This window comes from Maniola hyperantus, chromosome 7 (assembly GCF_902806685.2).
Source record: "Maniola hyperantus chromosome 7, iAphHyp1.2, whole genome shotgun sequence".
NCBI classification, from domain to species: Eukaryota; Metazoa; Arthropoda; class Insecta; order Lepidoptera; family Nymphalidae; genus Maniola; species Maniola hyperantus.
In genome coordinates, this window is record NC_048542.1 from 15,198,699 (window position 1) to 15,212,786 (window position 14,088).

Sequence of the window (14,088 nt, forward strand, 5' to 3'; positions counted from 1 at the left end):
CCCCCCCACTTCAAATTCGTGATTTTGTAAAAAGTGTAACTTATTACCTATTTTAAGTTGTAAGGTTCTATTAGGGAGGACCCCTGTATTAAAGGAGTCAGAAAAGCTAAGCAAATACCTCTGGTTCTTCTGCCTCCCTATAAGCGGGGCAGCTGATGCCGGTAGAGCAAGGCCTGGATATCTCTGGTCTGGTCGCCGGGTCGCAGCCTCCCCCAGCTGGTGTGCACTCCACGCCTCGCACCTGTACTCCTTCGCCGCAGGACACTGAGCACTATGGAAATAAATTTTTCGTTAATATCATCATCATCGGAGTTATCCTTGGAGTTTCTCTACGTGATCAAATCAGAAATGAGGAGATCCGTAGGAGAACTAGAGTACCCGACATAGCTCAATGGGTTGCGTAGCCGAAGTGGCAATGGGCAGGGCACATAGTTCGTACAACCGATAGACGTTGGCGTCCCAAGGTGCTGGAATGGCGACCTCGCTTCGGAAGACACAGCGTTGAAATACCCCCCACTAGGTGGACGGACGATATCAGACGAGTCACAGGGAGCCGCTGGATGGGCGGCGCAAGACCGTGGCGTGTAGAAGTCCCTACAAGAGACCTATGTCCAGCAGTAGACGTCTATCGGTTGATAATGATGGTCTTGTGCCGCCTGAACCCAGCGACTCCCTGCGACTCGTTTGATGTCGTCTGTCCACCTAGTGGGAGTTCCACCAGGTTCGTTAATATACTGCTCATCAAAAAAATCGAAACACTTCCAAAGTATAAGTTAAATTGAAAGTATTAAATTGTTGAGTTTTTCCTTTGAGAAAGTTCCGTACAACATCATGCTTTTTTTTCGGGACATGGAAACTGAAGTAAGCCTTACCTAATTGTTCCTCGTTTGAGCTAATCTATCCTCCAGCGAACTCTATTGCGGTCCTCTGGCTTCTCTATAATTTTCTTAGGCTAAATAACCAAATTTTTATTTATGTAAGGAATTTCAAACTTGATTTCTTTCAAGAAAAGCGCTACCATGGAAAAGAAAAATAAAGAGAACCTAGGTTTTCGGTATAAGTTCGATTCCTTTCAGGCCAATTTAATATTGAAGACAAAGTTTTTATATCTGGAATCGAAGAAGATACCGCAAACTTTAGTTAGGTAAGTTGAAATTTTCTAATTTAATTATGTAAGCTTTGATGGAAGTTTCTTCTGCCAATTTAATAATTATTTTATTTAGAAGGTATATAGTATATTGGAAAGAATTTGACTATCTTAGTTATCTAGACTACCTCTCTCGTACACTGATATATTTTGTTGTCTGTATATCAACATCAATCAATCGCCAGCTCACTACTGAGCATAGGTTTCCTCTCAGAATGAGAAGGGTTTGGCCATGGTCCAATGGCAGACTTCACACACCTTTATGGAGAACTCTCAGGCATGCAGGTTTCCTTACGACATTTTCCTTCACCATTTATAAAGCACATGAAAGGTACTTAATTGCATAAAATGCACATAACAAAAAACCACAAATATCACTTGCTTTTACGGTGAAGGAATGCATCGCGAAAAAAACTGCATACCTGAGACTTCAACACAATATTCCCAAAGGTATGTGAAGTCTACCAATCCGCACTGGACTAGCGTGGCGGATTATGCCCTAAACCTTTTCATTCTGAGAGGCGAACAGTGGTCAGTAGAGGGCTGGCAATGGGTTGATCATGACGATGAGCAATATAAAATTTCCTGTCTCGTTCCAACACACGATTTATAAATCTGTCGCTCTCAAAGCTGTAACGAGGCTGAAATTCCATTAGTATAATGTCCCTAGAGGAGGAGTCCCCCTTATCTTGTTGATAGTTAGCTGTAACAAGTTCAGGAACTGGGCAGTTAATAGTTTGCCCGGTCAGCCGACGACACGGAGGCTTTATTAAATTTCTTCTGCTTCCTGAAGTTGAGAAAGTTTGAGGTTAGGAACTTTGTTTGCGATGACTAGCCGCAAGCTCAATAATTAAGATTTAATCCCAACCAACCTGACACAGTGGTATATGGTGATTTTATATACAGAGGCTCTGGCTGGGGTTGATTTCCAAATGGGTCAATTATAAAAACAATACAGTACAATACCCTTACAGGTTTAACATCAGTAGGTACCCATAATTATAAATGTGAAGGTGTGTTTGTTTCTTGGTTTGTTGGTTTAATGGTTTGTTAAAGATATATAAGAATACTAGCTGATGCCCGCGACTTCGTACGCGTGGATTTAGGTTTTAAAAATCCCGTGGGAACTCTTTGATTTTCCGGGATGTAAAGTAACCTATGTCACTCTCCAGGTCTTAAACTATATCCATGCAAAAATCACGTCGATCTGTTGCTCCGTTGCAAAAGAACAAACAAACACACTTTCGCACTTATAATAGGGTTAGTGATATAAGAGAATCTTTAAGAGAGTATTAAAGATACGAGTAGGTCGGTGACACGACCTGATAGATCGTATTAATTATTTATAGAAGCAGTAGAGTTTATGAAGATATCTATATCTTTAAAGTAGCCGCGAGGAAAGTTTCATCATTTTGACGTTGTCAGAGTTCGCCATATCTAGTTGTGGGCTAGTTCACAATGTAACAAGTTCAGGAAGTGCAGCACGGTTGATAAGTGCCTAGTCCGGTGACTTTGCCGCCACCCCCAACGGAGGCTAAACTCATTGTCTAGCTTGGAAACTTGTATAGTTCAAAGATAGGTCAGTGACGTGATACTTTATCAGTACCCTTATTATACATGCGAAAGTGTGTTTGTTTGTTGGTTTGTCCTTCAATCACGTTGCAACAGTGCAACGGATTGACGTGATTTTTTCCATGGGTATAGATAAAGACCTGGAGAGTGACATAGGCATACTTTTTATCCCGGAAAATCGAAGCGTTCCGGCAAAGCCGTACCGTCTAGCGATTTAGCGTTCCCGTACGATGCCGTGTAGAAACCAAAGGGGTTATGGGTTTAATAAAAACTGCCATACCCTTTTCAGGTTAACCCGCATCCATCTTAGATTGCATCATCACTTACCACCAGGTGAGATTGCAGCAAGGGCACAGAGAATAGGGCTAACTTATATCTAAAGAAAAAAAATGCAAAGGCAACTACGCATACATCAGTACCCATATTATAAATGTGAAAATGTGTTTGTTTCTTGGTTTGTTGGTTTATTGGTTTGTTGGTTTGTCCTTCAATCACGTCGTAACGCAGCAAGGGAATTAAAATGTATGTGATCACCCGCATTCTGTATTTGCATAGCTTTGCACCATGATAGACGAGGTAATTGGATTTTCAGGTAAGACAATCCTCTCTAAGACAAGTTTTCGTCTACAAATTGTACCTCGTCTTGTATTAGATAGGAAACAAAGGAAACTATAGTAGTGTCAATACATTATATCCCCTTAGGCGGAGTTTGTAGCATTTATAGTACGCGACAGGTCCATATGGCAAACGGGGTATGAGGCGGGGGGATGCCCCACACACTCGCACGTCACCCGCGCGATTCCGCACCGGGTTAGCGCGGGGGCTGTGCGGGTTTGCGGGGTCTCGACCTGTCGCATAATAGTTGTTGTTTAGTCACTGAATGCTTAATGGCATGTCCGACTCAACGTCCAACTTTGTGCGAATACTGGACTAATTGTCTTTAAGTTTTATACCTTCTACTAGCTTATGCTCGCGACTTCGTCCGCGTGGACTACATAAATGTCAAACCCCTATTTCATCCCCTTAGGGGTTGATTTTTCTAAAATCCTTTCCTAGCAGATGCCTACGTCATAATAACAATCTGCGTGCCAAATTTCAGCCCGATCCGTCCAGTAGTTTGAGCTGTGCGTTGATAGATCAGTCAGTCAGTCACCTTTTCCTTTTATATAATATATTTAGACTACTATAGAAGTGGTGATAGTCCAGTAGTTAAGACGTTAACCTTCTATTCGAGATATCGGGAGTTATATCCCAGACTTGCACCTCTAACTTTTCGGAGTCATGTGCGTTTAAAAAAAAAAACAAGGAAAGAAAACATTAATTAACAAGAATTAAATATCAAAGAAAGGTGAAGGAAAACATCGTGAGGAAACCTGCATGCCTGTGAGTTCTCCATAATGTTCTCAAAGGTGTGTGAAGTCTGCCAATCCGCACTTGGCCAGCGTGCTGGATTATGGCCAAACCCTTCTCATACTGAGAGGAGACTCGTGCTCTGTAGTGAGCCGGCTATGGGTTGATCATAATAATGATGATGAATATAACCTTGAAAATCAAACATTTAATCAAATTATTTGCAACTTCTTCCTCAACAAACGTTTTTCGAATCTTTAAATTACTTCCAACCACTTTCAAGTTCAGTTTATCTAGTTAAAGCCCAACTTAAAGTAAGCTAAAAGTAGGACTTCTTAAAGCGCTACGTAGAACATTAAAATTTAGGTGCTCATTAACACAGTTTCAAGTACCAACCTATCCCATTCAGTGAATTTCGTAGATTCTCCGAGTGAAATTTCACTAACTTTACTACTTTGTTTGGTTTTAACTGCCTTTTGTAGAGTTTGTTTCGTTCGACGCTGCTTGATTATCTCAATTGTAACTTTTATCGTTCTCTTAGTACTTAATTTTATACTGCACTAGCTTATGCTCGCGACTTCATCCGCGTGAGTTACTTAAAATTTCAAACCCATATTTCACCCCCTTAGGGGTTGAATTTTCAAAAATCTTTTCTCAGCGAATGCCTACGTCATAATAGCTATCTGCATGCCAAATTTCAGCCCGATCCATCCAGTAGTGTCAGTCAGTTAGTCAGTCACCCAGTCAGTCAGTCAGCCAGTCAGTCAGTCACCTTTACCTTTTTAGCCGACTTCCAAAAAGGAAGTGGTTCTCAATTCGGCTCGTTTTTTTAATATATTTAGATTCCTATATAATTTAGGTTTGCTTTAGGTATAACAAATAGATATGCTCAGAGTCACTCAGCGGGCGATGTAGAGAGCTTTGCTTGGAGTATCTCCACATGATCAATTCAGAAGTAAGCAGATCCGTAGGAGAACCAGACTAACCGGCATAGCTCAACCGGTTGCGAACCAGAAGTGGCAATGGGTAGGACACTTAGTTGGAAAAACCGATAGACGTTCGGATCCCAAGGTGCTAGAATAATAATTTATCCATCAATCATAGTGTGCCGGCTATCATGCCTTGCCCAGCCCTTTGTGTTTGGACGCTACAATGTCTTGGACAGCGCTAAAGGCTATTTGCTCGGAACTTTCGAGATCTTTGAACTAGCAAACTCGCCGTAGCAGACTAACTAGTTACTAGGCAAACTTAACGATAGAGTAGGGCTTCCACACTACTTCGACATTACCTAAATATATTAAAAGAAAAGGGAACTGACTGACTGACTGACTGACTGATCTATCAACACACAGCTCAAACTACTGGACGGATCGGGCTGAAATTTGGCATGCTGATAGCTTTTATGACGTAGACATCCGCTAAGAAAGGATTTCTAAAAATACATCCTCTAAAGGGGTGAAATAGGGGGTTGAAATTTGTGAAGTCCACGCGGACGAAGTCGCGAGCATAAGCTAGTTCAGGATTTTGCTCTAACTTCTAATAATGTATTGTTTACTGTCTCAACTCTCAACTTGCCTATAAATCTCTAGGTATGCAGATGTAAGTACGAATGGCCTAAGAGCCAGCGCGCGGCAGACCTTTATTATTTTATAAAAGCTGCAAAAGCCCAACACAGGGAGGAATGATCAGCGACTATGAAGTTTGGATCATAGTGGCTTTGGGAGATCACAGGTTAATAAAGGTGTAAAAAATCTCACGTCAAAGTATAAAGTCAATTTTTTTATATTTTCCTCGGAATAGTATTAGAAATCACCATTGCCTTTGCCACCAACGTTGCTAGAATTCGAGAGTCAAAACACAATAACGTTAACGTAAAATGGACCTAAAGAGCCTTGAATTGAAGTCAAAAACACAATGCCATTGATTTTAATTTCGCAACGTTTCCGCTTGGAGCGCTGGCTGACAAACTTGAGCTTTAAAACAAGGCAGATAAGATCCAGTTTACTATAACGAAGTGTTCCGACACTCGATTACTATCGACGTTGGTGAGACATAAATCTCGTACTAAGCGTACAGACACCGCTAAATTTTTAAACGGTGCATAATATAATATTATAACGTTTGCAACGTGTCATTAACAGTAGGTATTGAATAAAAATACATAAATATACCTCTTTCGGCACTTGACATAAACTTAACCGTGGCCTAGCGGTCAAAGGGCGCGCTGCCCAGGAATTCGCATCTTCGAATCCTGCCGGTTCCGCATTTTTTAAAACTTATCCATCGTTTTACCTACATTATGGTCGCCCTTTGAAGCTGGGAGGTGAAGATTGCTCCAAATGACTTTGTAGCTTTGTACTTGAATCGGTTAATAGTTTTTCTATTGGAGTAAAAGTTTTATTTTACTTCTTCAAGCGGTAAAGTTTAATTCACTCCATTCTTTAAAAAAAAGAGCAACCGCCGAGTTTCTTGCTGGTTCTTCTCGGTAGCTGAACCAGTGGTAGATGCATCTAATGATTCAAAAATACTTGTAAAAGTTTATTTGAATAAATAATATTATCTATTATTTTAATTTTATTTTTTATTAGATGATGCCCGCGACTTCGTCCGCGTGCATTTAGGTTTTTACAAATCCCGTGGGAACTCTTTAATTTTCCAGGATAAAAAGTCTATGTCCTTCCCCGGGATGCAAGCTATATCTGTACCTTTTATCAAAATCGGTTAAACGGTTGGGCCGTGAAAAGCTAGCAGACATACAGACAGACAGACAGACACACACGCATTTATAATATTAGTATGGATAGTATGGATTATTCGGTGTTTTTTGATTTGATCTGCATGCGCGACCTAAAACGGGGTTTTAACGCGGACAATGGGGCCGATTCTCTAGGCGGTTTTCTAATTTTAAAATGTCTAATATTAGACTTAGAAAGGTGTGTTATTCTGAAAACCCACTTAAATGACAGGTCTAACCTAAAATTGAATTTGACAGCACTAAACTATTCAATTTAGATTTTAAAGAGCAAAAGTTATTCTGTTGCACGAACTAAATGCCTAAATTAAGAAACGTCAACCTAAAATTTTCTAAAATTAGAGTGGACCTCGCGAGGTGCCCACTAAATTTAAAGAGTCTGCTTAAATGGCAAAATGGACGTGTTTTGAAAGAAATATTTTTATTTGAGTTTAGAATTGTTATATTTAAGATAAAAAAAGTATCTTTTAAGTGTTTTAATTTAATTTAAACTTTATAAAATGGAAATATACGTGGTTTCTCTGGCTCGTCGTTAATTCACAAAAAATAATTAGGTTGGTTATCTACTTTGTTGTCTAAGAGTATCAGACACCTCCACAGACATCCTGGCGGCTTCAGCAAGGCAAACCTAAGATCCTTAAGTCTCCTTATTTCTTAACTAGCAAGTGGCAGCTGTTCGAAAATCCTGTGGGACTAGGATACTTTTCTGTAGGTACTTAACTTACCTACCTACCTAATAAAAGTAGCCTATAAGTATATCCTTCACTAGTATGTGTCCTTGTGAAAAATCTCTGTGCCCAACTAGGTTAGATGCATAAAGGAACATACCCAGAGACAAAAACTTGCATAGGTAGCTACCTAAATATTAGTGTGAACATAAATCTTTGCCAATTAGGTATGCCAAGGTAAAACTTGATGCCTTGTTATCATTATCAATGAGATTAATTCCTACTACCTACTACTTATTGCTAAACATATCAAAAATAAAGCAGAATAAGTGTGGTGGTAGAGTAGGTACTTATAATAAAGTTTAAGTTCTAAAATCTTAATGAGTTCACCTAAAGGTTTATTTATAGGCTAAATTAACAGATTTTACATTTAGTTATGTCTTATACTTACATACCCCTAGTATTGAACTAAGTACTTGAGTAGTACCCAGTTACTTCTTTATTTTCAACTCAGTAGATACCTGCTTGAAAGACTACCTATTACATGCATAAGTAGGTACTTATACTAGCTACAGTACAGTATAGATAACTACAACTAACTGACATAGCCTGGGTTCACTTTAATCATCTGATAAGTTTTAGTTGAGAAGTACCTAGTAGATACATCTTGTAATTCCTAAACATATCCTTATATCCAGTTTACCTATATAGGTATACCCATACCCATATGGGTATACCTATATAGGTATACCCATACCCATATGGGTATCACATTTCAGGTTAACTAGCTGACCTGCCTGAGTTGTACCTGCCCCAGCTTTGTTCGGGTGGAATAAGTACCTATGTAAGTATCTGAAAATTATGTCGTAGTGGTCTATATAGGTACTTAAAGTAAACGTTCCTTACATGCAAATTCTCAAGTTTTTAAACTCAGCAGCTTAATAAATTACTAGACTCAGGAGTCAGCAGCTTATATGCTGATGTCAGTCAGTCAGTTTATATTTTTACATTTACATAATATGTACAGAAGAGAGAGAGAATAGCTAGGACTTCTCCATAACATCCTCAAAAATGTGTGAAGTCTGCCAATCCGCACTTGGTCAGTGTGGTAGATTATGGCCAAAACACCTTATTCGGAGAGGTGACCCGTGCTCAGTAGTAGTGACCCGGCGATGGATTGATAATGATGATGATGATGATGATGTACTGACCTAGCTACCTGCCTTTAGGTCACAAGAAGTATATAGGGTACTTCTAGTACCTAAAGTGATCCTATAATGGTTCCTTTTGAGGTATGGAACCCATAGTTAGAAGAGAAATAACGTCAAAAAATAATTTGATTTCTTTTATCTTTTCTAGATCTATTTTATTGAAAACGGACTAAAGTTTTCTACACATTCCTATAATTTTACAAATTAATACAGAAATCTATAGACTCAACCTTTATTTAGTTTGAAATCTATAGATCTCTGACTTTGCATAGACTTAAGATACTGATAAAAGAGACAGAGTTATATCATTGGCATAAATCTGTCTCGTTTTAACTGAAACTTACGTCAGAGCAAAGTCAAAGTATGCTCTCTATACATATCTGTGCTTAAAGTATTATGTTTTAACTATGTCTAGTCTGAGCTAATTCAAAGTATAAGTACTCTATAGATTTTAGCCAAAGAATATGCAAACCTCAAAAAATGATTTTATAATTGTTATGGTGAAGACTGCATTGAAATTGATATAAATAGGGACTGAAAACTAATTTTGAACTATTTATTTATACCTATAGATTATAAATTTCATTTTTCAGGTAGTACTAGTACAACTAAGTCATACTACAGCTGCTCAGTATGATGAAGGCAAGAATTTCCTAACAAAAGCAAGAAAACTTCAATCAGATACTTAATTAACAATTACTTTTATTAAATAAAATAATAAAATATATACATATGTTTCATTCTGTACTGTACATAATTAATATTTATTTCAATAACATTTAAATAAAAATTAAGTTTAGGAAACAACTGTTCATTTTTGGTAGATGAGTGACGGAACATCTTTTTAACTCGCAGACTCCATATACTTGGTTTCATGAAATGGGCTGAAATAAAAATTATCAACGTTGAAAGTTTGTTATGATGATGTGTTGAAAGGTGTAATGTATCCTACACTTCAATTTTTTGCTATGCATACTAGCTGTTTACTATGCAATTAAGCATCACTTTCTTTAACGGTGAACCAAACCATTGTGAGGAAACCTAAATGCCTGAGAGTTCTCCATAGTGTTCTCAAAGGTGTGTGAAATCTGTCAATGTGCACTCGGCCAGAGTGGTGGACAATGGCCAAACTCTTCCCGTTTTGAGAGGAGTCCCCTGCTCAGTAGTCAGCCGGCAATGAGTTGATTGTGTGATGATACTAACTGTTGCCTGTAATTATTATTTTTATATAGGTATGCTACACTTCCATTTTTTGCTATATTATAATATGTACTAGCTGTTTAATAAGCAATTAAGTATCACTTTCTTTAACCGTGAAGGAAAACATTGTGAGGAAACCTACATGCCTGAGAGTTCTCCATAGTGTTCTCAAAGGTGTGTGAAGTCTGTCAATCTGCACTTGGACAGAGTGGTGGACTATGGCCAAACTACATTTTGAGAGGTGAGCTGGCAATGAGTTGATCATTATGATGATACCAGCTGTTACCTGTTATTATTATTATTATACACGTAGGTATATACATTCAATCTTGATCTTGTAGGTACTTTCATGCCTTAAATCACATTACCGCCTTAGTTTGTTGAATTCATAGCAGAATTCATGGATACCTCGTTCCACGTCCTTGCACGCCAGATTTGTAAGTATACCGCCAAGTTTCAGAACTTCCTCGCTGTATATTCCTTTACCTGTATATTCAATGTACTCTGTGGCAGTCAGTTATTTAGGATGATTGCTTTTCATCTGTTTGCATTGATTTCCTAGCAAGAGTTTGACAATTAGGTACCTCGGTGATTTCAAGGTAAGGTAGGTAGGTAAGATTCCAAGCAAAATTCTTTGCTTTTATCTATTTTATGCACATAACCACTATTTTCACAAAGTTTTGTAACAAAAACTAAGATTCTTTAACCACAAAACATAAAGAAATTAGGTTAGAAATTATATTTGCAACAAAAATAATAGATCTGTTTTTTTAACTAGTTTTACGGCTCTGGGTTCTAGCACTTTTGATCAAAGACTTAAGCCTACTTCACACGATAAAATGAACAAAACTTCAATTTTCGACACTTTTATTGTGATTCGACCTAAATAAATCAAGTAAAGTTATTATTTTTGTATTTCAAGTAACATAGTTCGATATTTTTCGCAAAAAATAGTTTTAAGATTAAAGGGGAAAATCAAACACAAATTTAGTGCAGTTCTTGTTATCTTAAATAGCAACACTTACTATTCAATTCAAACGTCATTTTAGACGGCCATTTAGGATGTTTAAATTTAGTTGAAGCAAAAAAGCGAATGCAGTTTAGAAATAGAAATCCTAAAATTAAAGAATCTAAAATTTAGTTTAGGTTTAGGTTAGAGTACAACAGAATTAGCGCCATTGGCGCTAATTCTGTTGTACTCTAACCTAAACCTAAACTAAATTTTAGATTCTTTAATTTTAGGATTTCTATTTCTAAACTGCATTCGCTTTTTTGCTTCAACTAAATTTAAACATCCTAAATGGCCGTCTAAAATGACGTTTGAATTGAATAGTAAGTGTTGCTATTTAAGATAACAAGAACTGCACTAAATTTGTGTTTGATTTTCCCCTTTAATCTTAAAACTATTTTTTGCGAAAAATATCGAACTATGTTACTTGAAATACAAAAATAATAACTTTACTTGATTTATTTAGGTCGAATCACAATAAAAGTGTCGAAAATTGAAGTTTTGTTCATTTTATCGTGTGAAGTAGGCTTAAGTCTTTGATCAAAAGTGCTAGAACCCAGAGCCGTAAAACTAGTTAAAAAAACAGATCTATTATTTTTGTTGCAAATATAATTTCTAACCTAATTTCTTTGTGTTTTGTGGTTAAAGAATCTTAGTTTTTGTTACAAAACTTTGTGAAAATAGTGGTTATGTGCATAAAATAGATAAAAGCAAAGAATTTTGCTTGGAATCTTACCTACCTACCTTACCTTGAAATCACCGAGGTACCTAATTGTCAAACTCTTGCTAGGAAATCAATGCAAACAGATGAAAAGCAATCATCCTAAATAACTGACTGCCACAGAGTACATTGAATATACAGGTAAAGGAATATACAGCGAGGAAGTTCTGAAACTTGGCGGTATACTTACAAATCTGGCGTGCAAGGACGTGGAACGAGGTATCCATGAATTCTGCTATGAATTCAACAAACTAAGGCGGTAATGTGATTTAAGGCATGAAAGTACCTACAAGATCAAGATTGAATGTATATACCTACGTGTATAATAATAATAATAACAGGTAACAGCTGGTATCATCATAATGATCAACTCATTGCCAGCTCACCTCTCAAAATGTAGTTTGGCCATAGTCCACCACTCTGTCCAAGTGCAGATTGACAGACTTCACACACCTTTGAGAACACTATGGAGAACTCTCAGGCATGTAGGTTTCCTCACAATGTTTTCCTTCACGGTTAAAGAAAGTGATACTTAATTGCTTATTAAACAGCTAGTACATATTATAATATAGCAAAAAATGGAAGTGTAGCATACCTATATAAAAATAATAATTACAGGCAACAGTTAGTATCATCACACAATCAACTCATTGCCGGCTGACTACTGAGCAGGGGACTCCTCTCAAAACGGGAAGAGTTTGGCCATTGTCCACCACTCTGGCCGAGTGCACATTGACAGATTTCACACACCTTTGAGAACACTATGGAGAACTCTCAGGCATTTAGGTTTCCTCACAATGGTTTGGTTCACCGTTAAAGAAAGTGATGCTTAATTGCATAGTAAACAGCTAGTATGCATAGCAAAAAATTGAAGTGTAGGATACATTACACCTTTCAACACATCATCATAACAAACTTTCAACGTTGATAATTTTTATTTCAGCCCATTTCATGAAACCAAGTATATGGAGTCTGCGAGTTAAAAAGATGTTCCGTCACTCATCTACCAAAAATGAACAGTTGTTTCCTAAACTTAATTTTTATTTAAATGTTATTGAAATAAATATTAATTATGTACAGTACAGAATGAAACATATGTATATATTTTATTATTTTATTTAATAAAAGTAATTGTTAATTAAGTATCTGATTGAAGTTTTCTTGCTTTTGTTAGGAAATTCTTGCCTTCATCATACTGAGCAGCTGTAGTATGACTTAGTTGTACTAGTACTACCTGAAAAATGAAATTTATAATCTATAGGTATAAATAAATAGTTCAAAATTAGTTTTCAGTCCCTATTTATATCAATTTCAATGCAGTCTTCACCATAACAATTATAAAATCATTTTTTGAGGTTTGCATATTCTTTGGCTAAAATCTATAGAGTACTTATACTTTGAATTAGCTCAGACTAGACATAGTTAAAACATAATACTTTAAGCACAGATATGTATAGAGAGCATACTTTGACTTTGCTCTGACGTAAGTTTCAGTTAAAACGAGACAGATTTATGCCAATGATATAACTCTGTCTCTTTTATCAGTATCTTAAGTCTATGCAAAGTCAGAGATCTATAGATTTCAAACTAAATAAAGGTTGAGTCTATAGATTTCTGTATTAATTTGTAAAATTATAGGAATGTGTAGAAAACTTTAGTCCGTTTTCAATAAAATAGATCTAGAAAAGATAAAAGAAATCAAATTATTTTTTGACGTTATTTCTCTTCTAACTATGGGTTCCATACCTCAAAAGGAACCATTATAGGATCACTTTAGGTACTAGAAGTACCCTATATACTTCTTGTGACCTAAAGGCAGGTAGCTAGGTCAGTACATCATCATCATCATCATCATTATCAATCCATCGCCGGGTCACTACTACTGAGCACGGGTCACCTCTCCGAATAAGGTGTTTTGGCCATAATCTACCACACTGACCAAGTGCGGATTGGCAGACTTCACACATTTTTGAGGATGTTATGGAGAAGTCCTAGCTTTTCTCTCTCTCTTCTGTACATATTATGTAAATGTAAAAATATAAACTGACTGACTGACATCAGCATATAAGCTGCTGACTCCTGAGTCTAGTAATTTATTAAGCTGCTGAGTTTAAAAACTTGAGAATTTGCATGTAAGGAACGTTTACTTTAAGTACCTATATAGACCACTACGACATAATTTTCAGATACTTACATAGGTACTTATTCCACCCGAACAAAGCTGGGGCAGGTACAACTCAGGCAGGTCAGCTAGTTAACCTGAAATGTGATACCCATATGGGTATGGGTATACCTATATAGGTATACCCATATGGGTATGGGTATACCTATATAGGTAAACTGGATATAAGGATATGTTTAGGAATTACAAGATGTATCTACTAGGTACTTCTCAACTAAAACTTATCAGATGATTAAAGTGAACCCAGGCTATGTCAGTTAGTTGTAGTTATCTATA

At 37.0% G+C, this 14,088-nt stretch overlaps 1 protein-coding gene and 1 long non-coding RNA gene across 6 annotated transcripts in view; one reads left to right on the forward strand and one right to left on the reverse strand.

Annotated features, from left to right (window-relative positions):
* The window catches only part of nolo (no long nerve cord), a 382,845-nt gene that overhangs the window by 37,325 nt on the left and 331,432 nt on the right, over positions 1-14,088 (reverse strand). For all 5 annotated transcript variants that reach the window (XM_069499947.1, XM_069499946.1, XM_069499945.1 and 2 more), the window contains exon 12: positions 119-271. In XM_069499947.1, the coding sequence (XP_069356048.1) occupies positions 119-271 (153 nt within the window). The remainder of the gene's footprint in view (positions 1-118; positions 272-14,088) is intronic.
* Positions 6,943-12,243, forward strand: LOC138402619 (uncharacterized). The gene is made up of 3 exons (XR_011236972.1): positions 6,943-7,002; positions 8,269-8,333; positions 9,294-12,243. It is a non-coding gene; the product is annotated as an uncharacterized lncRNA (long non-coding RNA).